This window comes from Sus scrofa, chromosome 5 (genome assembly GCF_000003025.6).
Source record: "Sus scrofa isolate TJ Tabasco breed Duroc chromosome 5, Sscrofa11.1, whole genome shotgun sequence".
NCBI lineage: Eukaryota > Metazoa > Chordata > Mammalia > Artiodactyla > Suidae > Sus > Sus scrofa.
In genome coordinates this window covers 22,251,687-22,275,439 of record NC_010447.5, presented here as the reverse complement: position 1 = coordinate 22,275,439, position 23,753 = coordinate 22,251,687, and the positions used below count along the sequence as shown (strand labels likewise).

General features: G+C 53.7%; 1 protein-coding gene across 1 annotated transcript; it reads left to right on the top strand.

The window, feature by feature from the left end:
- On the top strand, positions 8,639-23,689 carry RDH16 (retinol dehydrogenase 16 (all-trans)). Its single transcript, NM_001243866.1, is given in 5 exon segments — positions 8,639-8,954; positions 20,425-20,578; positions 20,581-20,682; positions 22,128-22,291; positions 22,821-23,689. Coding segments are annotated over 5 exon segments (951 nt in total). The 5' UTR covers positions 8,639-8,641; the 3' UTR covers positions 23,039-23,689.

Genomic DNA, 23,753 nt, shown 5'->3' with positions numbered 1-23,753 from the left:
CCAGAGAGCGACTGGATCGGGAGAGGCCTTGCTCTCTTTTGGCTTCTCCTCCTAGTCCTGGAGGGGCGGAGGGGGACTTAGTCTTTCAGGAGTGCATCCTGTGTGCTGAGCCCGAGGGGGAAGCCAGGCCCAGAGGCTAAGCCAGCTGCCAGGGTCACACACAGGTTGGTAGCCGAGCTGGGTTTGGAAGCCCCGTGTGTCTTGATTCCAAGGGTATTCCCTTTGTAAGGACCCCCAGTTCTCAGAGACCCTGATCACAGAATTAAATAGGAAAAAGAGCGAAGGTAGTTCTGAGCCTTGGATCCTAGGTTATAAAGGTCCAGAGGGTGTCTGTGTTAGTGGTGGGGCGGGTGGGGGGGCGGATTGTGTGGGTGGGGGGAGAGCGGAGGGGGAGGGAAATCAGGAGGCGTGGGAAGGCAGGAATAGTGCACGTGGCCTAATGGGTTGGATGAACGTGCAGTGTCATATGTTGGAAATGGTGTAACACGCATGTTTGACCAGAAGCAAGGGTGCTCAGCAAGAATGATGATCAGGAAAGACTTGAGGACTCCCTGCCAGAGAGCCTGAGGCTGACCGGCCAACCAATAGCCTGTCTGTTCGTAAGTCCTCCTGTTTGGGCAGCAGCCAAACTCCAGTCTTACCCCAGCCTGTCTGTTTCTGTCCCCTGCAAAGCCATGTGGCTGTACTGGTGGTCCTCGTGGGCCTGTACTACCTCCTGCGCTGGCAGCGGGAGAGGCAGGTGGTGAGCCACCTGAGGGACAAGTATGTCCTCATCACGGGCTGTGACTCGGCCTTCGGGAACCTGCTGGCCAGGCAGCTGGACCTGCGGGGAGCAGGGGGCCCAGCAGCTGAGGAAGCAGACGTCAGACAGGCTGGAGACGGTGCTCCTGGACGTGACCAAGACAGAGAGCGTCGCTGCGGCCAAGGAGTGGGTGAAGGAGCGTGTGGGGGACAGAGGTACCACCCAGCTGTCTCACGTCCGAGTCCTGTGTCTGTGTGAAGGGGAGGCCCCCTGTCAGCTCCCCGGGGAAGAGTCCCAGCGTGTTTTCCAGGCCTTGGGGTCCTCCCTGTGTTCTTGCCCTCACGCAGCTGCCCAGCCCAGCCTCTGCCCTCCCGGGGCCCCCCTCCCGACCGTGGGGCTCTGCAGTTTGGGGAGAGTGTTCCCTGCTGGGGCTGTGTCCTTGCAGACCTCCTGCCTGGTGTCCCCTCCTGTCTGAGCAGGAGGTCTGGGTTTCTTGATGCTGAGTGACCAGGGTGCTCCCAGGGTGCTCAGGGCCCACTTTCTGGAGGAGGGCTGGGGCCGGGGTCTCTGGCTGGGAGGCTGCACAGGTGGCGGGGGTAGAGGGTGGCTTTGGAGCTGGGCTGTGTTCTCAGCACTTGACATGTGTTTGTTCTGTTTTGTTTTTGCTTTTAGGGCTACACCAGAGGCATTTGGAACTTTCCAAGCTAGGAGTGAACCACAGCTACAGCTGCTGTTGTATACCAGGGCCACTCCAACATCATTTCCAAGCCATGTCTGTGACCTATACCACAGCTCTCCGAAACAGCAGATCCTTAACCCCTGAGTGAGGACAGGGGTTGAACCTGCGTCCTCATTGACGCTAGCCAGATTCATTTCCGCTGAACCACCAGGGGAACTCCCTCTCTTTTTCATCTATAGCTGTCACTGTGTTTTACTGGAGGAGGGAAGAGCTTAATTTCTTTCATCTTGGTATACATGTAAAACATGGTCAAAAAACAAAAAAAAAGATTAGTGGTTCCCATCATGGCGCAGTGGAAATGAATGTGACCAGGAACCATGAGGTTGTGGGTTCAATCCCTGGCCTTGCTCAGTGGGTTAAGGATCCAGCGTTGCCTTGAGCTGTGCTATAGTTTGCAGACATGGCTTGGATCCCCAGTTGCTGTGGCTCTGGCGTAGACCGGCTTCTACAGCTCTGATTAGACCCGTAGCCTGGGAACCTCCATATGCCGCAGGAGCGGCCCTAGAAAAGGCAAAAAGACAAAACAAACAAACAAACAAAAACCCAACCACATAATTTTTTTTTTTTTTTGTCTTTTTGCTATTTCTTGGGCCGCTCCTGCGGCATATGGAGATTCCCAGGCTAGGGGTCAAATCGGAGCTGTAGCCACCGGCCTATGCCAGAGCCACAGCAACACAGGATCCGAGCCGCGTCCGCAACCTACACCACAGCTCACGGCAACGCCAGATCGTTAACCCACTGAGCAAGGGCAGGGACCGAACCCGCAACCTCATGGTTCCTAGTCGGATTCGTTAACCACTGCGCCACGACGGGAACTCCCACATTTTCTTGTTGGTTGTTTTTTTGATTGTTTTTGCCTTTAAAAATTTTAAAATACAGTTTTTCAAGCTTACATTCCATTTACAGTTATTAAAAAAATTTGCTTTATTCCCTGTATTTTACAATAATATTACCATGTATATTGTTTGGGTGTGTCATGCCAAATATGTTGGGAGAATATGCTTCCTACAAGGGTGGGCATATTACCTACCAAGAAGGGGATGGACACTACTGTTTGTGTCAATCCTTTCCCCAGCCCCTGCCCCGACTCCTCTGACCCCTTTCCTGTGGCCCTGAAGTCTGTAGGTTGATAAGTTGTTAAGTAATTGGGATTGTGTTTTTCAGTCTTGCAAAGAGGGTTTTCCCAAGCTGGATGAACTGTGAACCCAGGAGCATGGGGCTAGACTGTGCTTCTGTGTGGGTGGGAGGAAAGGGTGGATTTCTCTGGGGTAGAGGGTGAAATACTTGCTAAGTTTGGAAAGGAGAAAAGAAGAGCATCTTTGCCTCTTCGTGAAGGTTATCCCTTAGGATTCCACAGATTCCCCCAGGGACATTGCTCAATATTGATACAGGTGTTTCAAAGCCAGTCCCCTGAGGTCGGTGCCAGCCCTGTGAACCTGTTCCCCCACACCTGGGATTTCAGAAATATTTTTCCCAACCGATGTGCACTCAGATGTGACCCATCTGTTTTGCTCTGGTCTTTCACCATCACTTTTTTCTTCTTGAACGTGAGGGGAATTAGAGGCAATAGCTTAAGTGTTGCTTGCTCCATAACTGGTAGGATTTAGTGCTAAGAAGTGTAAGTTTGCAAAATATTTGGAAAAAATATTCAAACTCTTTATAGAACAATACCCTCATCATAACATTTCTTCCTCTGGGTTCAATCAAACATACATCTCACCAGAAGGTTGCTTCTAGTCACAAGGAACAGATATCTCAGTTAATGATTTTAGGGCTTTCCCAAATATGGAAAAATGCAAGATTCCACAGTCATAAAGAATTTCTCCTGAAGTATATCTAACTATCTAAGGGCCTGTTTTGCTCTTTTCTCACAGCAGATCCCTCATCCTGATCTTTACTCTGAATACCTTTCAGGATATATTGTAGGTGAGCAATGCAGTGACTGATACTTAATACTTGTAGAACCAGATTGTGAGTGACATTCCTTGTTTTTCATAACCAGAGACTAGAGGACATAGTAGAGAGCTGGGTGTGTTAGGGAGGGGAGGCATCCATGGGAGGGAAATATAGTGGGGAGAGGGCTTCTATGTCACCAGGGACACCCATCCCACCTCCTCCCCACATCGTCCCCAGGCGATGACTCAGGGGACATGACTCAGGACTCTGGGGATATTAGGATATAGAAGCAAGTTTTGGAGGTCCCGTTGTGGCACAGTGGTTAACGAATCCGACTAGGAACCATGAGGTTGCGGGTTCGGTCCCTGCCCTTGCTCAGTGGGTTAAGGATCCGGTGTTGCCGTGAGCTGTGGTGTAGGTTGCAGACACGGCTCAGATCCCGCGTTGCTGTGGCTCTGGCGTAGGCAGGGGCTACAGCTCCAATTCGCCCCTAGCCTGGGAACCTCCATGTGCCGTGGGAGCGGCCCAAAGAAATAGCAAAAAGACAAAAAAAAAAAAAAAAAAAAAAAAAAAGAAGCAAGTTTTGTGGTGAGGAGCTGGGACCAATAGCTCATGTCTGTGTCTTGTTTCTTACCAGCCTCTCAGGGCCCTGGACCTTAGGCCTTCCTGCCACTCTGAACAATCCACACTTTGGGGAGGGCGTGAGCAGCTGGGAGGACATCAGCCCCCACCCTCTGTCCCAGTCTGCCTCTTCTGGGTGTGCCCTGGCCCTGGCCATCTCTCCCTCCTGTGAGCTAGAAATGGACATGGACGTGAAGGCCCATCTCCCCTGAAGGTTCCTGTGGGCAGGGGTGAGGGTGGAGAGTGGCCACCAGCCTGACACAGCAGCCTGGGTGCCAGCTCAGGAGACCTTGGCTGGAAGGCGGTGTTCTCAGTGGGGGTCCTGAGAGAGGACACAGAAACCAGGTTTTGTTTTGTCTTGAAACCATGCGTTTCCATGGATTAAATTTTCCTTAAAATAAACATTGACAGTTGACCCAGGCCCAGTGATTGGAGCCATGGCCTTGGGGGGGCAGAGGGGTGTGTGTCTAGGAGAGGAAGAGTCAGATGATCTCCTGCAAGTGAAGGGGTGAGTGGTGGGGTGAGCTGAGGAGGATTTGAAGAGAGAAGTGGGGTCATCCCCTCCTCCACTGAAGTGAGGGGTTAACGTGTCTTTTGGGGGTTCATCAAGTGGCCTTAGGTCACAGGCTTAGACTCAAGAATGGACAGTCGAGGAGAGGTGTCTAAGGGACTGGCAGGCCCAGACCCTTCCCTGAGGACATCTGGCCTCTCCCTCACCAGCCACCTCTCTGTGGCCCTCCCTCTGTCCCCTCCTTTCTTTCTTTTTTTTTTTTGTTTTTTGTTTTTGTTTTTGTCTTTTTGCTATTTCTCGGGCCGCTCCTGCGGCATATGGAGGTTCCCAGGCTAGGGGTCGAATGGGAGCTGTAGCCACCAGTCTACACCAGGGCCACAGCAACGCTGGATCCAAGCCGCGTCTGCAACCTACACCACAGCTCACGGCAACGCCGGATCGTTAACCCACTGAGCAAGGACAGGGATCGAACCCGCAACCTCATAGTTCCTAGTTGGATTCGTTAACCACTTCGCCACGACGGGAACTCCTGTCCCCTCCTTTCGAGTCACCACCCCCCAGGTTCTGCCATCCCCGGGGTCCCCAGCCCAGATACCCTCCCCGCACTCTCCAGTGGAGGAGAGTAGGAGTCCCTTCTGGACCCCAGCCTTATGTTTTCTGCTTCCCTTGACTGAGCACCTACTGTGTGCTGGGCAGGAATTCCCTTGATTTCTCAGGGCCTCCCGAGAGCCTGACTGCCTCCACTCTTTTCATGATGCTCTGAGGATGGACTCGGTGGAGAAGCATTTGCACCAAGTTGTGCAGATTCCTGGGCTGAGTACAAATTGGAATGGGAGGGACCTCACCAGGTGTCTTCGTTTTTCTCCTTCAGTTCGAAATCGAGGGTATGGAATCTTTAAGGGAGCCTTAGGTTGTAGAAGGGCTCACCATTTTCAAGCAAAAAGAGAGTGAGGTCAGGTGTTGCCGTGATGCTGAAACACAAACCTGTAGTGAATGCTTGGTGCCCAACACGGGCGCACTGAGGAGACGGAAATGAGCGGTACGATCCTCAAGGGTCTCTGAATCCTTCAAGGCTGTAGTGTCAGCCACTCAAGGTCAATCCATCTCCTCTTAAATGCAAAACCTGATTTGAAGAGACCAGATTTTTATATTATTACACACACACACAAGCATAGAGCCAGACATACCAAGCAACTGAAAGAAAATAAAGGGTCACTAATTGACTTTATAGCCTTGGTCGGGTATTTTAGGAGGACCCTTTAGGAGGCTTGGACTCACCCCCAGGAATCCCCAGAATGTCAGACAAACTGTGAGGTAACCAACTCCTGGCCCTCCTTGCTCATCCTACAGAAGGTTGGGTGCTGCACTAATATGAGTTGCTTGGCCCGTAGTGTGAACTATGACTCAAGGTCCCCAGCTCAGACAAGGCAGAATAAGAAATACACTGAAAAAGAAGGGCCTGCAAACCAGCCCAAGTCCTCCCCCCAGACCCCCAGCAGAGCCCCCTTCCTCCTCCTCCAGGCTTCCTGCCTTGGGGAGGGTGTCAAGTCTGGTCTGATGTACGTGTGCAGAGGCTGAAACCCATGCCATTGGGGTCCAAAGAACGGCCACAAGGAAGCTCCCCTTGGTTTTCCTGGCCCTCAACTCCTTCCCTTCGCCATCCTGGTCCTTGGTGAGTTGAGTAGGGTCAGTGAACACCCATCCCCAATCTTCTTGTCCTCCAAGTGTCAGATATTCAACACTTGAAGGCACTGGTGTGTCTCTACATTTTAGGGTCTCCACCCTACAATTTAGGGAGTATATATGTAGGAGTGAAAACAAACTTGCACAATTCTCCTTCACTCTCTGCACCTTCCAGCAACCCCACTTGCAACTAAGCCTCTCTTTCTTCAGAGGACTCAACGTGGATGGAGACAAGGAAATGGCTGGGGGATGGCCTGACTCTGGACAGTGGTGCCACTGAGATTCCCTTGGGCTACGCCAGGGGGTATGTGTGTCAGCTCCACCTCACATGAGGCTCCCAGGTATGGCCCTGGAATGTGACCCCACTGCCACTCCCAGGATGTAAGGTGAAGAGACTTAGGCAGAAGTCTCCCTGACAGGGTTGACTCTGAAGGATTTCTCGCTGTGTCCCCTGAAGCTCCCAGGTGAGTGAGTGTCACCTCAGGCCGCTTTGCTCTCTTACTGACTCTCCTGATATTCTCGTGCTGGTTCCCACCTAAATGTGGTTTGAAACCCCTGAGAGCCCCGCGAGCCTCACTCTAAGGTCAGGATTCAGGAGGAGGAAGCCGGTGGCCTGAGGGCTGGGACGTTGTGCTGCAAGGCTCCTTGGGATGTTATGGCTGCAGGCTTAGTGGTCTCGGAGCAGCAAAAGGTCTGTTTCTCTGAATAAAGAAACCGCGACCTCATGTGTCAGCAGGGGTTGTGTTTGCCCAGGATGTGCCTGTCCCCTGGCTTCCCGACAGTGTCCAGGGCACCATCCTTCATCCTTGGCTTCTTCCTCCTCCCCCTGTGGAAGCCCTTGTGGGAGGGTCCCGGTCGAGCCCCAGGAGGCAGGGACGGGCTGGCTTCTGCAGGACCAGGCTCTCGATTGCTGCGGCCACCTGCCACGTTGAGGGACAAAGACTCTCAGGACCACAGTGAGCTCCTGCAGGTGACGGTTCCAAGGAGAGGCCGAGTCTGTGCCCGGCTCTGTGTTTTCCGGCTGCTGGGGGAGGGGGGGGCGGTTCCAGGGGCACTTGAGCCTCTGGTTCCTCGGGGCAGCCTCTCCTTCCTTCGCTGCCAGGGCCTCTGGCCTGAGCTGCCTCGGCGGTGGGAGGTGGGAGCTGTGAGACGTGTGGACAGGGAGGCGCTGGCCAGCGCCGAGCACCTGGCTCCTGATGTCCCTGCCCCGCTCGCAGCTCAGGGCCCCTGATGGTTCCAGCCCCTTGAGCGCCTGGCATCCTCCCCTCCCTGTGACAGCCCCTGTCTCCAGTCCCTTCTGGAGCCTCCCTGGGGGGGCAGCTCCCTCGTCCTCGCCCTCTTCACCCTGGTACGAACTCAACTCCCCCCTTTTCCCAGGGATTGGGCTTCCCAGCCCTCCCCGCTTTGGGGGACTTGGATTTCCCATTAACTTTTGTCACAGTCCAAACCAGTCTTTTGTGCCCGTCTTTCCTCAGTGTCTGAGTGGTGTGGCTTCTGGGGGTGGTGCAGGGCAGGGCGGGACCTTGGCACGGGAGGGCAGACAGAGGGCAGTGTAGCTGGGCACCCGGGGCTGTGGGGAGGGCATCTTCGGAGAGTGCAGGGGGAACGCCTGTCAGACCAGCTTTGCGTGAGTCCTTCCATCAGCCCTCCCAGCCTCTGGGAGAAGTCTCAGCCTTGCCTGTGTCCCCCACTCCCTTCTCGTCCCCGCTCTTTGCCTCTGAGCTCAGACACCCCCACTGGTGCCAGAACACCTTTGTGTCCCAGAGAGCGACTGGATCGGGAGAGGCCTTGCTCTCTTTTGGCTTCTCCTCCTAGTCCTGGAGGGGCGGAGGGGGACTTAGTCTTTCAGGAGTGCATCCTGTGTGCTGAGCCCGAGGGGGAAGCCAGGCCCAGAGGCTAAGCCAGCTGCCAGGGTCACACACAGGTTGGTAGCCGAGCTGGGTTTGGAAGCCCCGTGTGTCTTGATTCCAAGGGTATTCCCTTTGTAAGGACCCCCAGTTCTCAGAGACCCTGGTCACAGAATTAAATAGGAAAAAGAGCGAAGGTAGTTCTGAGCCATGGATCCTAGGTTATAAAGGTCCAGAGGGTGTCTGTGTTAGTGGTGGGGCGGGGTGGGGGGGGCGGATTGTGTGGGTGGGGGGAGAGCGGAGGGGAGGGAAATCAGGAGGCATGGGAAGGCAGGAAAGGGTCGTCAGGAATAGTGCACATGGCCTAATGGGTTGGATGAACGTGCAGTGTCATATGTTGGAAATGGTGTAACACGCAAGTTTGACCAGAAGCAAGGGTGCTCAGCAAGAATGATGATCGGGAAAGACCTGAGGACTCCCTGCCAGAGAGCCTGAGGCTGACCGGCCAACCAATAGCCTGTCTGTTCGTAAGTCCTCCTGTATGAGCAGCAGCCAAACTCCAGTCTTACCCCAGCCTGTCTGTTTCTGTCCCCCGCAAAGCCATGTGGGTGTACCTGGTGGTCCTCGTGGGCCTGTACTACCTCCTGCGCTGGCAGCGGGAGAGGCAGGTGGTGAGCCACCTGAGGGACAAGTATGTCTTCATCACGGGCTGTGACTCGGGCTTCGGGAACCTGCTGGCCAGGCAGCTGGACCTGCGGGGCTTGAGGGTCCTGGCTGCATGTCTGACGGAGCAGGGGGCCCAGCAGCTGAGGAAGCAGACGTCAGACAGGCTGGAGACGGTGCTCCTGGACGTGACCAAGACAGAGAGCGTCGCTGCGGCCAAGGAGTGGGTGAAGGAGCGTGTGGGGGACAGAGGTACCACCCAGCTGTCTCACGTCCGAGTCCTGTGTCTGTGTGAAGGGGAGGCCCCCTGTCAGCTCCCCGGGGAAGAGTCCCAGCGTGTTTTCCAGGCCTGGGGTCCTCCCTGTGTTCTTGCCCTCACGCAGCTGCCCAGCCCAGCCTCTGCCCTCCCGGGGCCCCCCTCCCGACCGTGGGGCTCTGCAGTTTGGGGAGAGTGTTCCCTGCTGGGGCTGTGTCCTTGCAGACCTCCTGCCTGGTGTCCCCTCCTGTCTGAGCAGGAGGTCTGGGTTTCTTGATGCTGAGTGACCAGGGTGCTCCCAGGGTGCTCAGGGCCCACTTTCTGGAGGAGGGCTGGGGCCGGGGTCTCTGGCTGGGAGGCTGCACGGGTGGCGGGGGTAGGGGGCGGCTTTGGAGCTGGGCTGTGTTCTCAGCACTTGGCAGGTTTTTTCTGGGGCCTGTATTTGTCCCTACTCTGGTTTAAATGTCACCTATTTTTGGTGATGTCATCCATTTTTGGTGATGACACTGAGCTCTCAGGTCCTGTCTGAGGAAAATCAGAAAACTAGTATGGGTTTGTTTCTTCTGTCTCTCTAGTTAGTTCTCTCTCTAGTTTTCTGTTTTTCTTTTTCTTCTGCTCTCTCTCTCTCTCTTTTTTTTTTTTTTCTTAAACTACAATTGTGCCTGTGTTTTATTGGGAAGGCAAGAACTTGAATTTCTATTGTGTAAGTGTAGATGCACCACATCATCAGTTTGGAAACTCAGGAAGTATGGGGATTAAAACCAAACTCTCAAAATCTTACCACCCAGAGAATAGCACTGTTAACACTTTGCATACATGGTATTATATTTTGCACATAACTGATATTCTGTTCTTTCCACTAAAGAAAATGTGCAATTTCATGACCCAATACAAATTTCTTCAAAAACGTGGTAAGCTATGACTGAGCATATAGTATGCTTTACAGCAGCATTACTTACCAAAAAGCACCCCATCGTATGAGTGTAATTGTTTCCTACCTTTCAATCATCATAGTCAGCATAGATGATGTCTTGCTAAACTTCTTTTCTACCCAATTCTCTCCCCTATAACCATGTCCGTTGATTGTGTCTTTGATGACAAATAGTTGGAGAATATACTTCCTACAAGGGCGGGCCTGTTACTGAGCAGGGGAGCGAGTCAACTCCCTGTGTCAATTCTTCCGGCACCCCTGCCCCAGCATCCCCCATACCTGTCCTGCTGCCCTGTGTCTGGTGGTTATTAAGTCTTCTTTAAAACCTTGGGATTGTGTCTGAATCTTGCAGAGAGGTTTCCATGAAGCTGGATGGGTCTTCCCTTAGGAGACGGGGCAACAGGTGCCTCCCCTGTAGGTGGGAGGAATGGGTGGAATTTTCTGGGGTAAGGGTTGAAATCTGTGCTCCGTGGGTGTGGAGTAAAGGAGACCGCCTTCCCTTCCCATGAAGGCATACCCACTGGAACACCCCAGATGCTGTGGGAACCTTGCACAATGTTGATGTAGGTGTTTCAGAGCCAGTCCCCTGAGGTCAGTGCCAGCCCTGTGAACCTGTTCCCCCACACCTGGGATTTCGGAAACGTTTTTCCCAACCGATGTGCACCCAGATGTGACCCATCTGTTTTGCTCTGGTCTTTCACCATCGCCTCTTTTCTTCTTCTCTTCCCCTCCCTTCCTCACTCTCTCTGTCTGTGTGTGTCTCTTTCCCTCATATGACCTGTGCCGCTCTCAGTACTGAAGCTTCAGGAAATCTGAAAATGTAGGTGACTGTTCCTAACGTCTGCCAGGACAACATGGGCTGTGAGAACCCCAGACTTTACCCCCCAAATTCCAGCCTATGGACCCACTAGCTTCCCTCAGCCTCAGGCCCTGCCTTCCTGAAATCTGGGTCCTTGCCCATTGTCCCCAGGCAGGGGCTGGGCAGTGAGGACTGAGTCAGGAGGAAGCTACCTTCTGTCTCCAACAGCTCCCAGGGGCTGCACTCCCCACACCCGCAGGCAGCACGTTGTTATGTGTTCCAGCCGCTCCCCATGAAGCCTCCCTCCTGAGGTCCCCACTGGATGGCAGGTGACATGGAACCAGGGCTGAGTCCTCACTCATGGGCCCAGCACAGGGTGGTCCTTTGCCCTCACTCTTCCCAGGACTCTGGGGCCTGGTGAACAACGCTGGCATTTGCACGCCCCTGGCTCCCAGTGAGTGGCTGACCAAGCAGGACTTCATGGTGATGCTGGATGTGAACCTGTTGGGGATGGTCGACGTGACCCTGCAGCTGCTGCCCCTCGTGAGGAAGACCAAGGGCCGTGTGGTCAACGTCTCCAGTGTCATGGGCCGGGTGTCCCTCTTTGGCGGCGGCTACTGCCTGTCCAAGTACGGCGTTGAGGCCTTCTCAGACTCCCTCAGGTATGTCCTGGGACAGAGACCTGCCTTGGTCCTCCTGCTTCTGTGCCTCTGGGGGCCTTTACGTGGGTCTTGTCATCAGAGATTTAGAGGCTCTTCCCTTGAGCTCCCTCTGTCTTGCTCTGAGTAGGGCCTCTACTGGGAGGCAGCATTTTGTGTTTGGGGTGTCCACATGGGTCCCAGGCCCATAGAGTTTGATTCCGCATCTTCCTGCCTGGGATGAGGGCCCACATCAGAAAGTGTCGGAGGCAGAGTTGGAGCTGATATCACTTGGGTGTGCAGCCCTCCCACGGGCTTCACGGCGATGGTATTTAGGTGCTGGGCGGCCTGTGGGGAGTGTTCCCATGAAGCGGTTGATCAAGGGAGCTACTTAATCAACTCAGGGGTAGATAGTCCACTGGCTGCAGGGAGGAAGGTGGCTCTGATTGTGTGGGAGCTGTGTCCACAGGCAGGTGGATGCTCTTGGGAGGACAGTTGGCAGAGGGTGGCTAGTGTAGCAGAAGGGATGGGGGAGCCTGGGCAAGATGCAGTGTGCAAAGCTGGTGACTGTTTGGATATGAGGTGAATTTGAGGGGATAGCGTTTGAGTGGTGCCTTGCAGCATGGTTGCTGAGGTTTAGAGCTGATAAGCACGAATGTGTACAATGACTGGAAAAATAACCAAGCTCTCTCTGGCAGCAAGACTGTCCTCACATGCTTTCCCCCCCCCAGGTTCTGTCCTTAACAAGCTCCCAGAATATCCAGCGTATTCCACCTTAATCGTATATTGGTGTCTTTTTTCATTTTTGGGGGGCCCAGCCTGTGGCATCGTGACGTTCCAGGGCTATCGATTGAAGCCGCAACACAGCAGGGACCAGGCTCGATCCTTAGCTGCTGGGCCCCCAGGGAATTCCCTATGTTGTCGTTTTACCATTTTTTCATGTTTTGGTTTGGAAGACCCTGACGTCCTTGTCCCTGTGTCTTCTTGCAGGAGGGAGCTCTCCTACTTTGGGGTGAAGGTGGCTGTGATCGAGCCTGGCTTCTTCATGACCAATATGACTGCCGCTGAGGTGTTTAATGGAAACCTCCAGGCAGCATGGCAGCAGGCCAGCCCAGAGGTCAAGGATCTCTATGGAGACGCATTCGTGGCTAACTGTGAGTGAGCTGTGGGCCCTGGGGAGAAGAGCAAACCCTTGTCTAGGAGCCAGGGTCTGTCATTAGCGCCTCGTCCAATCTCAGGTCCTTCCTCCAGGCTCTGACTCCCCCACGACAGTGAGGGCATGTGCTCCATCCCCAGGGCCGTGTGTGGCCAACTGGTGACCTCAGGATCCAGGCTGGGTAGACCTGGGGACCACTGTCTCTCTGAAACTCTCATTATTTGGGGAGGATACTGAAGCCCGAGAGGAAGGACACTGTGGACTCATGGCAAGCTGGTGTTAGAATCAGCTTTCTTCCAGGGGCCTAGATTCCTAGTGTTTGTAGACACCTCCAGTTTATGCCATGGACATGTTGCCAGGATAGATCCCGAGGAGGCTGAGTGTGGAGTGAGGTCCTGGGCTAAGCGTTAGGACCTCCCCGCCCCCCCCAGTGTACCATGGTTCCAATTTGGAATATGATTTTGGAGGACCAAGCAATTTTCAGAAACTTTTGGGTTGCTCTGAAAGTGCGTGGGTTGGGAAGTGAAAATAGTTTGGATGGTTTCTCCTTCTGGACAGTCATGAAGACATATGACCTATTGAAGCCCCAATGGTCTGGGAATCTGTCTTTGGTGACCAACTGCATGGAGCACGCCCTGACCTCCTGCCACCCCCGCACGCGATACACACCTGGCTGGGACGCCAAGTTCTTCTACCTCCCCATGAGCTACTTGCCCACCTTCCTCGTGGATCTCATGATGTACTATGGTGCCCCTAGGCCTGCTAAGGTCCTGTAACCCAAGACTGAGGTGCATGGCAGGGGGAGCTGGGGACCGTGTGAGGCGGGGATGCATCAGTGGGAGGGAAACAGAGTGGAGAGAGGGCTTCTCCCATCCCTGGGGACACCCATGCCCCTCCTCCCCAGGCTCCTCTGGGGACATTACTCAGGACTCTGGGAATATTATGGAGAAGGGAACACGTTTTGTGGCTGAGTAACAGGGGCTGATAGCATAACCTGTGTCCTGTTCCTTGAGTGGTCTCTCAGTGTCGCCTTCTTCTTTTTTTTTTCTTTTTGCGTTTTGGGGCCGCACCTGCAGCAATGGAAGTTGCCAGGCTAGGGGGCTGCTTAGAGCTACCACTGACGGCTTGTGCCACAGCCACAGCAACTTGGGATCTGAGCTGCGTCTGTGACCTACACTGCAGCTCTTGGTAAGGCCGGATCCTTAACCCACTGAGCAAGGCCAGGGATCGAATCCGCAACCTCATGGTTCCTAGTCATATTTGTTTCCTCTGTGCCACAACGGGAACTCCTCTCAGTGCCTTCTGATCCCCGCGCTACTGTGATAAATCCATACTTTTGGGGAGGGTGTGAGTTCTTGGGAGTTTTCAGCCCCCTCTGTGCTGTCCCTGTCCACCTCTTCAGATGTGTCTTTCACGTGTCCAATCTCCGTCTTCCACAGAACATATGTGGACAGGGTCTGTGTGTGTGTAGAAACTTCTCTCCCTTAAAGTGGTACCGGAATGTTGGTACCGGCATCCCAGTTCCTATTCATGGCAGTTGAAGAATGAACTCCGTGAACACACAGGCAACAAGCAAGCAAAGTCTTTATTAAAGGAAAGGAAATAGCTCCCAGGGTTGCTGGGAGGGGGGAGAAGAACCCCCTTCTTTATTGTCCTATAGGGATTTTTATTTCTTAAAGGTGGGGAGGGGCACCAATGTGGGTCCAGAAAGATGTGGTTTTCTCCCATTGGCCTTGCTCAATTACCTATATTGGTCCTTGTCTAATAGGGGGTTTAGGGTTGGAAATGTCCCGTGAGTTTTATGGTTTCTTTGTCCTTTTCTTCCCTTAGATTAAGTCACCTTTCCTCTCATTCCTTTTCTATCAGTTGAGGCGTGGGTAGAGATTCACATTTCCTATAGTAAACATAGTCTGTGGGGAATACACATTTCCTATAATAAAACAAGGCCTGTGGAGGTGTTATTCCCTGGAGCCCTTAAGCCACAAAGGTTAATAAATATCCATATCAAAGGAATGTATGGGACCCCAAGCTCCTACGCTGACTACCTGAGTTAATATTCTGCCTCAAAGGTACCTGTTGATCTAGAAGGTGACAAGCAGCCTGCCCCACCAGCGTAGGCGCCAGCTCAGTAGACCTTGGCTGGAGAGGGGTGTCCTCAATGGGGGCCCTGACAGAGGATCTGGACACCAGTGTTTGATTTATCATGGAACCAAAATTTTATTGATTATTTTCCCCCTAACGTAACACTTCAAAAATCACCCACTCAGATGCATGCTAGAACTTCATGGTTGTACTGAGGACTCCATATTTTTCAATTATTTTACACACACACAGCAAGCCCCAGACATAGTACACACTGGAATCAAATAAACCAGCATTTATTCACTTTATAACTTGGTGGTATGTGTTCTGAAGGTTTGGACGCACACCCAGGAATCCTCTCCCAAATGTCAAGAACTGGGAGGTTCCAAAGCCGTGATCTTACCGGGTCAGGGCTGCACTGAGATAGTGTCCATGGAACACAGTGTGGACTGTGACTCCCCAGCTCAGACAAGGCAGAACAAGAAGTGTACAGCAAAGAAAAGAAGGGCCTCCAAACCAGACCGAGTCCTCCCCCCAGGCCCCCAGCAGAGCCCCCTTCCTCCTCCTCCAGGCTTCCTGCCTTGGGGAGGGAGCCATCTCTGGTCTGAAGGACACGTGCAGGGCTGGAACCCATGCCAAGGGGCCGCATGCAGCTGCTCTAAGGACGTTTTTCCACTCACTGCTTCCGTTGCGTGTCCTGGTCCTTTCTGAGAACAGGGTGGGTGAGTCCCCACTGCAGCTCTCACACCCTGCAAGCCCCAGACAGTCATCCAGCACCTGAAGGCAGCGTTTTTCTGTACATTTTGGGACCTCGCTCCAGGTAGGAGGGCTGCATATCTCTCGGGCTGGAAACAAGCGTGCACAGTTAGTGCCGCCTCCTCCCCTGGTAGCTGCTCCCCTGTTGCCTTCGGGTCCCCCTGTCAGAGGACCCATTCCAGGCTGGCAAGATGGAAGGAGTGGGTGTGGGATGCCCTCTTGACAGTGGTCCCGCTGAGACGCTGCGGGGCGCCAGCAGAGGGCGCACGCGTCCTGAGCAGCCCGCCTGAGGCTCACAGGTGCTGCCTTGGAATCTGGGGGAGCTGCCCGCCCAGGACGTCCCTGTGGGGACTCTTGTCAGTGAGTCTCCCTGACAGGGTCGCCTCCCCGGAACGTCTCCTTCAGGCCCTTGCAGCTCCCAGGTGAGTGAGTGTCGCCTCAGGCCGCTTTGCTCTCTTACTGACTCTCCCGACCTTCCCTTCCCGGGAAGCTGGTTCCCACCTGGAATGCGGTTTGAAACCCCTGAGAGCCCCGCGAGCCTCACTCTAAGGTCAGGATTCAGGAGGAGGAAGCCGGTGGCCTGAGGGCTGGGACGTTGTGCTGCAAGGCTCCTTGGGATGTTATGGCTGCAGGCTTAGTGGTCTCGGAGCAGCAAAAGGTCTGTTTCTCTGAGTAAAGAAACCGCGACCTCATGTGTCAGCAGGGGTTGTGTTTGCCCAGGATGTGCATGTCCCCTGGCTTCCCGACAGTGTCCAGGGCACCATCCTTCATCCTTGGCTTCTTCCTCCTCCCCCTGTGGAAGCCCTTGTGGGAGGGTCCCGGTCGAGCCCCAGGAGGCAGGGACGGGCTGGCTTCTGCAGGACCAGGCTCTCGATTGCTGCGGCCACCTGCCACGTTGAGGGACAAAGACTCTCAGGACCACAGTGAGCTCCTGCAGGTGACAGTTCCAAGGAGAGGCCGAGTCTGTGCCCGGCTCTGTGTTTTCCGGCTGCTGGGGGAGGGGGGGCGGTTCCAGGGGCACTTGAGCCTCTGGTTCCTCGGGGCAGCCTCTCCTTCCTTCGCTGCCAGGGCCTCTGGCCTGAGCTGCCTCGGCGGTGGGAGGTGGGAGCTGTGAGACGTGTGGACAGGGAGGCGCTGGCCAGCGCCGAGCACCTGGCTCCTGATGTCCCTGCCCCGCTCGCAGCTCAGGGCCCCTGATGGTTCCAGCCCCTTGAGCGCCTGGCATCCTCCCCTCCCTGTGACAGCCCCTGTCTCCAGTCCCTTCTGGAGCCTCCCTGGGGGGGCAGCTCCCTCGTCCTCGCCCTCTTCAACTCCCCCCTTTTCCCAGGGATTGGGCTTCCCAGCCCTCCCCGCTTTGGGGGACTTGGATTTCCCATTAACTTTTGTCACAGTCCAAACCAGTCTTTTGTGCCCGTCTTTCCTCAGTGTCTGAGTGGTGTGGCTTCTGGGGGTGGTGCAGGGCAGGGCGGGACCTTGGCACGGGAGGGCAGACAGAGGGCAGTGTAGCTGGGCACCCGGGGCTGTGGGGAGGGCATCTTCGGAGAGTGCAGGGGGAACGCCTGTCAGACCAGCTTTGCGTGAGTCCTTCCATCAGCCCTCCCAGCCTCTGGGAGAAGTCTCAGCCTTGCCTGTGTCCCCCACTCCCTTCTCGTCCCCGCTCTTTGCCTCTGAGCTCAGACACCCCCACTGGTGCCAGAACACCTTTGTGTCCCAGAGAGCGACTGGATCGGGAGAGGCCTTGCTCTCTTTTGGCTTCTCCTCCTAGTCCTGGAGGGGCGGAGGGGGGACTTAGTCTTTCAGGAGTGCATCCTGTGTGCTGAGCCCGAGGGGGAAGCCAGGCCCAGAGGCTAAGCCAGCTGCCAGGGTCACACACAGGTTGGTAGCCGAGCTGGGTTTGGAAGCCCCGTGTGTCTTGATTCCAAGGGTATTCCCTTTGTAAGGACCCCCAGTTCTCAGAGACCCTGGTCACAGAATTAAATAGGAAAAAGAGCGAAGGTAGTTCTGAGCCATGGATCCTAGGTTATAAAGGTCCAGAGGGTGTCTGTGTTAGTGGTGGGGCGGGGTGGGGGGGGGCGGATTGTGTGGGTGGGGGGAGAGCGGAGGGGGAGGGAAATCAGGAGGCGTGGGAAGGCAGGAATAGTGCACGTGGCCTAATGGGTTGGATGAACGTGCAGTGTCATATGTTGGAAATGGTGTAACATGCAAGTTTGACCCGAAGCAAGAATGATGATAGGAAAGACCTGAGGACTCCCTGCCAGAGAGCCTGAGGCTGACCGGCCAACCAATAGCCTGTCTGTTCGTAAGTCCTCCTGTTTGGGCAGCAGCCAAACTCCAGTCTTACCCCAGCCTGTCTGTTTCTGTCCCCCGCAAAGTCATGTGGGTGTACCTGGCGGTCCTCGTGGGCCTGTACTACCTCCTGCGCTGGCAGCGGGAGAGGCAGGTGGTGAGCCACCTGAGGGACAAGTATGTCTTCATCACGGGCTGTGACTCGGGCTTCGGGAACCTGCTGGCCAGGCAGCTGGACCTGCGGGGCTTGAGGGTCCTGGCTGCATGTCTGACGGAGCAGGGGGCCCAGCAGCTGAGGAAGCAGACGTCAGACAGGCTGGAGACGGTGCTCCTGGACGTGACCAAGACAGAGAGCGTCGCTGCGGCCAAGGAGTGGGTGAAGGAGCGTGTGGGGGACAGAGGTACCACCCAGCTGTCTCACGCCCGAGTCCTGTGTCTGTGTGAAGGGGAGGGCCCCTGTCAGCTCCCCGGGGAAGAGTCCCAGCGTGTTTTCCAGGCCTTGGGGTCCTCCCTGTGTTCTTGCCCTCACGCAGCTGCCCAGCCCAGCCTCTGCCCTCCCGGGGCCCCCCTCCCGACCGTGGGGCTCTGCAGTTTGGGGAGAGTGTTCCCTGCTGGGGCTGTGTCCTTGCAGACCTCCTGCCTGGTGTCCCCTCCTGTCTGAGCAGGAGGTCTGGGTTTCTTGATGCTGAGTGACCAGGGTGCTCCCAGGGTGCTCAGGGCCCACTTTCTGGAGGAGGGCTGGGGCCGGGGTCTCTGGCTGGGAGGCTGCACGGGTGGAACAGCTCAGTGCTTCAGCTGAGTTGGGTTCTCAGACTGTCACATGTTTATGGTGGTGAATTGTGATTGTCTGTCTCCATGTTTAAATGTCACCTATGTTTGCTGATGACACTTAGCTCTCAGGACCTGTTTAAGGAAGGTTAGAAAACAATTGTTGGTCGCTCTCTCTCTCTCATTCATGTTTTATTTTTCTTTGTGTTTTGTGTGTAGGTGTGTGTTTTGACTGTGTGTGTTTTAGGAAAATTTTAACTGTGTTTTATGGGAGAAGTTAAGTATTTTATATTTTAGTCTGAGCATAAATGTAAAACATGACCATTTTGCATAAAAGTAAAAATGAGTGAATAAAAACAAAAGTCGGGAGTTCCCGTCGTGGCGCAGTGGTGAACGAATCTGACTAGGAGCCATGAGGTTTTGGGTTCGGTCCCTGCCCTTGCTCAGTGGGTTAACGATCTGGCGTTGCCATGATCTGTGGTGTAGTTTGCAGACGCAGCTCAGATCCTGCGTTGCTGTGGCTCTGGTGTAGGCCAGTGGCTGCAGCTCCGATTCGACCCCTAGCCTGGGAACCTCCATATGCTGATGGAGCAGCCCAAGAAATAGCAAAAAGACAAAACAAACAAACAAACAAAAACAACCAACCAACAAACAAACAAACAAAAAAAACCAAAAGTCACCCAATACCTCACCACCCAGATTTATATTCTGGTATTATTTTGACATATGTGATATTACATTTTGCACATAATTTTATGTATCCTGCTCTTCCAGTGCAAGAAGGTGAACAGTTGTACACACAACAGAATTTCTTCCAAAACGTAACAAATAATGATGGAAACTCTCCTGTATTTCAGAGTAGCACTACTTAGTGAAAAGTGCTTCATGGTCTGCATGTAATTGTTTCCTACGTCCTCTTCACCATATTCAACATAAATGATGTCCTGAAACCTTATTTCTCTCCAGTTCTCTTCACTTTAACCATGTCTATGAATTGGGTCTTTGGCATCAAATATGGTGGGGGAAGGTATATTCCTACAAGTGCAGGCATGTTCCTGAGTAGGGAAGGGATTCAAGTCAGTGTGTTAAGAATTCTAACACCCCAACCCTAAACTCCCTGACCCTGCTCTTCTGCCCTGGGCTGGTTGGTTGGTAAGTCTTTAAGGCCTTGCTATTGCCTGTCTGATTCTTGCAGAGAGATTTCCATGAAGCTGGGTGGACTGTGAACCAAAGGAGATGGGGCCAGAGTGACCTCCAGTGTGGGTGGGAGGAGAGGGTGGCATTTTCAGAGACAAAGTGTAAATTCTATTTTGGGCGAGTGTGGTTGAGAGAGGCAGCCCTGCCTCCTGAAAGCCTACCTCTTCGGATTCCCTGGATTCCCGCAGGGATGTTGCTCAATATTGATGCAGGTGTTTCAAAGCCAGTCCCCTGAGGTCAGTGCCAGCCCTGTGAACCTGTTCCCCCACACCTGGGATTTCGGAAACGTTTTTCCCAACCGATGTGCACCCAGATGTGACCCATCTGTTTTGCTCTGGTCTTTCACCATCGCCTCTTTTCTTCTTCTCTTCCCCTCCCTTCCTCACTCTGTCTGTCTGTGTGTGTCTCTTTCCCTCATACGACCTGTGCCGCTCTCAGTACTGAAGCTTCAGGAAATCTGAAAATGTAGGTGACTGTTCCTAACGTCTGCTGTGAGAACCCCAACATGGGCTGTGAGAACCCCAGACTTTACCCCCCAGATTCCAGCCGATGGACCCACTAGCTTCCCTCAGCCTCAGGCCCTGCCTTCCTGAAATCTGGGTCCTTGCCCATTGTCCCCAGGCAGGGGCTGGGCAGTGAGGACTGAGTCAGGAGGAAGCTACCTTCTGTCTCCAACAGCTCCCAGGGGCTGCACTCCCCACACCCGCAGGCAGCACGTTGTTATGTGTTCCAGCCACTCCCCATGCAGCCTCCCTCCTGAGGTCCCCACTGGATGGCAGGTGACATGGAACCAGGGCTGAGTCCTCACTCATGGGCCCAGCACAGGGTAGTCCTTTGCCCTCACTCTTCCCAGGACTCTGGGGCCTGGTGAACAATGCTGGCATCTCCGTAATCTCTGCTCCCAATGAGTGGCTGACCAAACAGGACTTCGTGAAGATATTGGATGTGAACCTGTTGGGGATGGTCGACGTGACCCTGCAGCTGCTGCCCCTCGTGAGGAAGACCAGGGCCGTGTGGTCAACGTCTCCAGTGTCATGGGCCGGGTGTCCCTCTTTGGCGGCGGCTACTGCCTGTCCAAGTACGGTGTTGAGGCCTTCTCAGACTCCCTCAGGTATGTCCTGGGACAGAGACCTGCCTTGGTCCTTCTGCTTCTGTGCTTCTGATGGTCCTTTTACAGGGTGCTCCTTTCCTCATTTATTAGAACTCTTTTTTTAAAAAAATTATTTATTTATTTTGTCTTCTCTAGGGCTGCACACGCGGCATATGGAGGTTCCCAGGTTAGGGGTTGAATCGGAGCCGTACCCGCAGGCCTATGCCACAGCCACAGCAACGTGGGATTGGAGCCACGTCTGTGACCTACACCACAGCTCATAGCAACACCGGATCCTTAACCCACTGAGCGAGGCCAGGGATCAAACTTGCAACCTCGTGATTCCTAGTCGGATTCGTTAACCACTGAGCCATGGTGGGAACTCCTACAACTCTTCCCCCCCCGCCCCAAACTTTCTCTCTTGCTTTTTGCCAGGCGTTCATTGCAAAAGTCCTTTCTATGTTTTTGGTCTCAGGATGGGCTCCAGGACTATAGAGCTTGAATGAACTTAACTCTGCCCTGAATGATGGCCCACAATTGGGAAGTAAGGCAGAACTGTCATCAATGTAATTTGGCTTTAGAGTGTTTGGGCTACGTAACTGCTATAATATTAGTTGGAGGAGTTCCTGTCGTGGCGAAGTGGTTAATGAATCCGACTAGGAACCATGAGGTTGCGGGTTCGATCCCTGCCCTTGCTCAGTGGGTTAACGATCCGGCGTTGCCCTGAGCTGTGGTGTAGGTTGCAGACGCGGCTCGGATCCCGCGTTGCTGTGGCTCTGGCGTAGGCCGGTGGCTACAGCTCCGATTCAACCCCTAGCCTGGGAACCTCCATATGCCGCAGGAGCGGCCCAAGAAATAGCAACAATAACAACAACAACAACAAAAAAGACAAAAGACAAAAAAAAAAAAATTAGTTGGAGGAGTTCTTTTAGACCGTGTAACCCAATGGAAGCCACTAATGGAGGGCATTAATTTATCATGTCAGTGGAGAGATGCTACTGGATTGCAGGGCTCAATATGACTCTGAGTTTGGGGCCAGGGCATGATCCTGGATATGGTGATGCTTTTAAGGGATAGTTACAACAGGCCAACTGAGAGATGGCCAGGGAGTTGACTGGTTAGGAGAAGGAAAAAGGAAATTGAGGAATATGGAGGAGTAAAATATACAAAGCCTGGTGTGAGGGGAATATGAAGAGATAGCACTTAAGTGGTACCTTACAACACAAACTGGTAGTATTTCGAGATATAAGCACCTGTATATAAAATATTTGGAAAAATGGTCAAGCTCTATCCAGAATAATATCATCATAAGATTTCTCCCTCTGGCTTATGTACTAAACAATCTCTCAGACGTTCCTGATTAGCCCACTGCCATCCCATTTTGGTGTCTTACTGGTTTTTAATGTGTTCATGTGTTTTGTTTTGCAAGAACTCTGAAGTCCTTGTCTCTCTGCCTGTCCTTGCAGGAGGGAGCTCTCCTACTTTGGGGTGAAGGTGGCTATGATTGAGCCCGGTTTCTTCAAGACCAATGTAACCAAACCTGAGGCAATTTCTCAGGGCTACAAGACAGCATGGAATCAGGCCAGCCCAGAGATCAAGGATCTCTATGGGGACACATTCCTGGCCTTATGTGAGTGAGCTGTGGACCTTGGGGAGAGAAGTAAACCCTGTTGGAAGCTAGGTCCATCATTAGGGTCTCCTCTGGTCTCAGATCCATTGTCCAGGCTCTGACTCCCCCCCACAGTGGGGACATGAGCTCCATCCCCAGGGCCCTGTGTGGTCAACAGTGACCTAAGGATCCAGGGGGTAGACTTGGGGACCACTGTCTCTCTGAAACTTTCATTATTTGGGGAGGAAACTGAAGCCAGAGAGGAAAGACTCTGTATTCATGGCAAGCTGGTGTTAGAAGAGCTGGTTTTCAGGTCTTTAGTCTTACTGTGTTTGAAGACCTGCAATTTATGTAATCTAGATACTCTCAGGAATAGAGTCAGCAGTCACTTAGTGCGAAATAGTTGTTCCTGGGATAAAAATTCGGGCATTCATTTGGGAATTTAGGTGGATTCTATTAGGGGCATTGGTTTAGGAGTTCTTAGAAATATTTCTCCATAAGTTGGAGATGGAAGTGGCCCTATATCTGGATTCTTTCTCATTTGGGACAGGTGAGAAAGCAGTTTGCTCAATGGAGACAAGTTGCAATCAGGATCTCTCCTTGGTGACTGACTGCATGGAGCACGCCCTGACCTCCTGCCACCCCCGCACGCGATACTCACCTGGCTGGGACGCCAAGCTCTTCTACCTCCCCATGAGCTACTTGCCCACCTTCCTCGTGGATCTCATGATATACTATGGTGCCCCTAGGCCTGCTAAGGCCCTGTAACCCAAACTGGGGTACATGGTAGGGGGAGCTGGGTGTGTTAGGGAGGGGAGGCATCCATGGGAGGGAAATATAGTGGGGAGAGGGCTTCTCATGTCACCAGGGACACCCATCCCACCTCCTCCCCACATCGTCCCCAGGCTTCTCTGGGGACATGACTCAGGACTCTGGGGATATTAGGATAAAGAAGCAAGTTTTGTGGTGAGGAGCTGGGACCAATAGCTCATGTCTGTGTCTTGTTTCTTACCAGCCTCTCAGGGCCCTGGACCTTAGGCCTTCCTGCCACTCTGAACAATCCACACTTTGGGGAGGGCGTGAGCAGCTGGGAGGACATCAGCCCCCACCCTCTGTCCCAGTCTGCCTCTTCTGGGTGTGCCCTGGCCCTGGCCGTCTCTCCCTCCTGTGAGCTAGAAATGGACATGGACGTGAAGGCCCATCTCCCCTGAAGGTTCCTGTGGGCAGGGGTGAGGGTGGAGAGTGGCCACCAGCCTGACACAGCAGCCTGGGTGCCAGCTCAGGAGACCTTGGCTGGAAGGCGGTGTTCTCAGTGGGGGTCCTGAGAGAGGACACAGAAACCAGGTTTTGTTTTGTCTTGAAACCATGCGTTTCCATGGATTAAATTTTCCTTAAAATAAACATTGACAGTTGACCCAGGCCCAGTGATTGGAGCCATGGCCTTGGGGGGGCAGAGGGGTGTGTGTCTAGGAGAGGAAGAGTC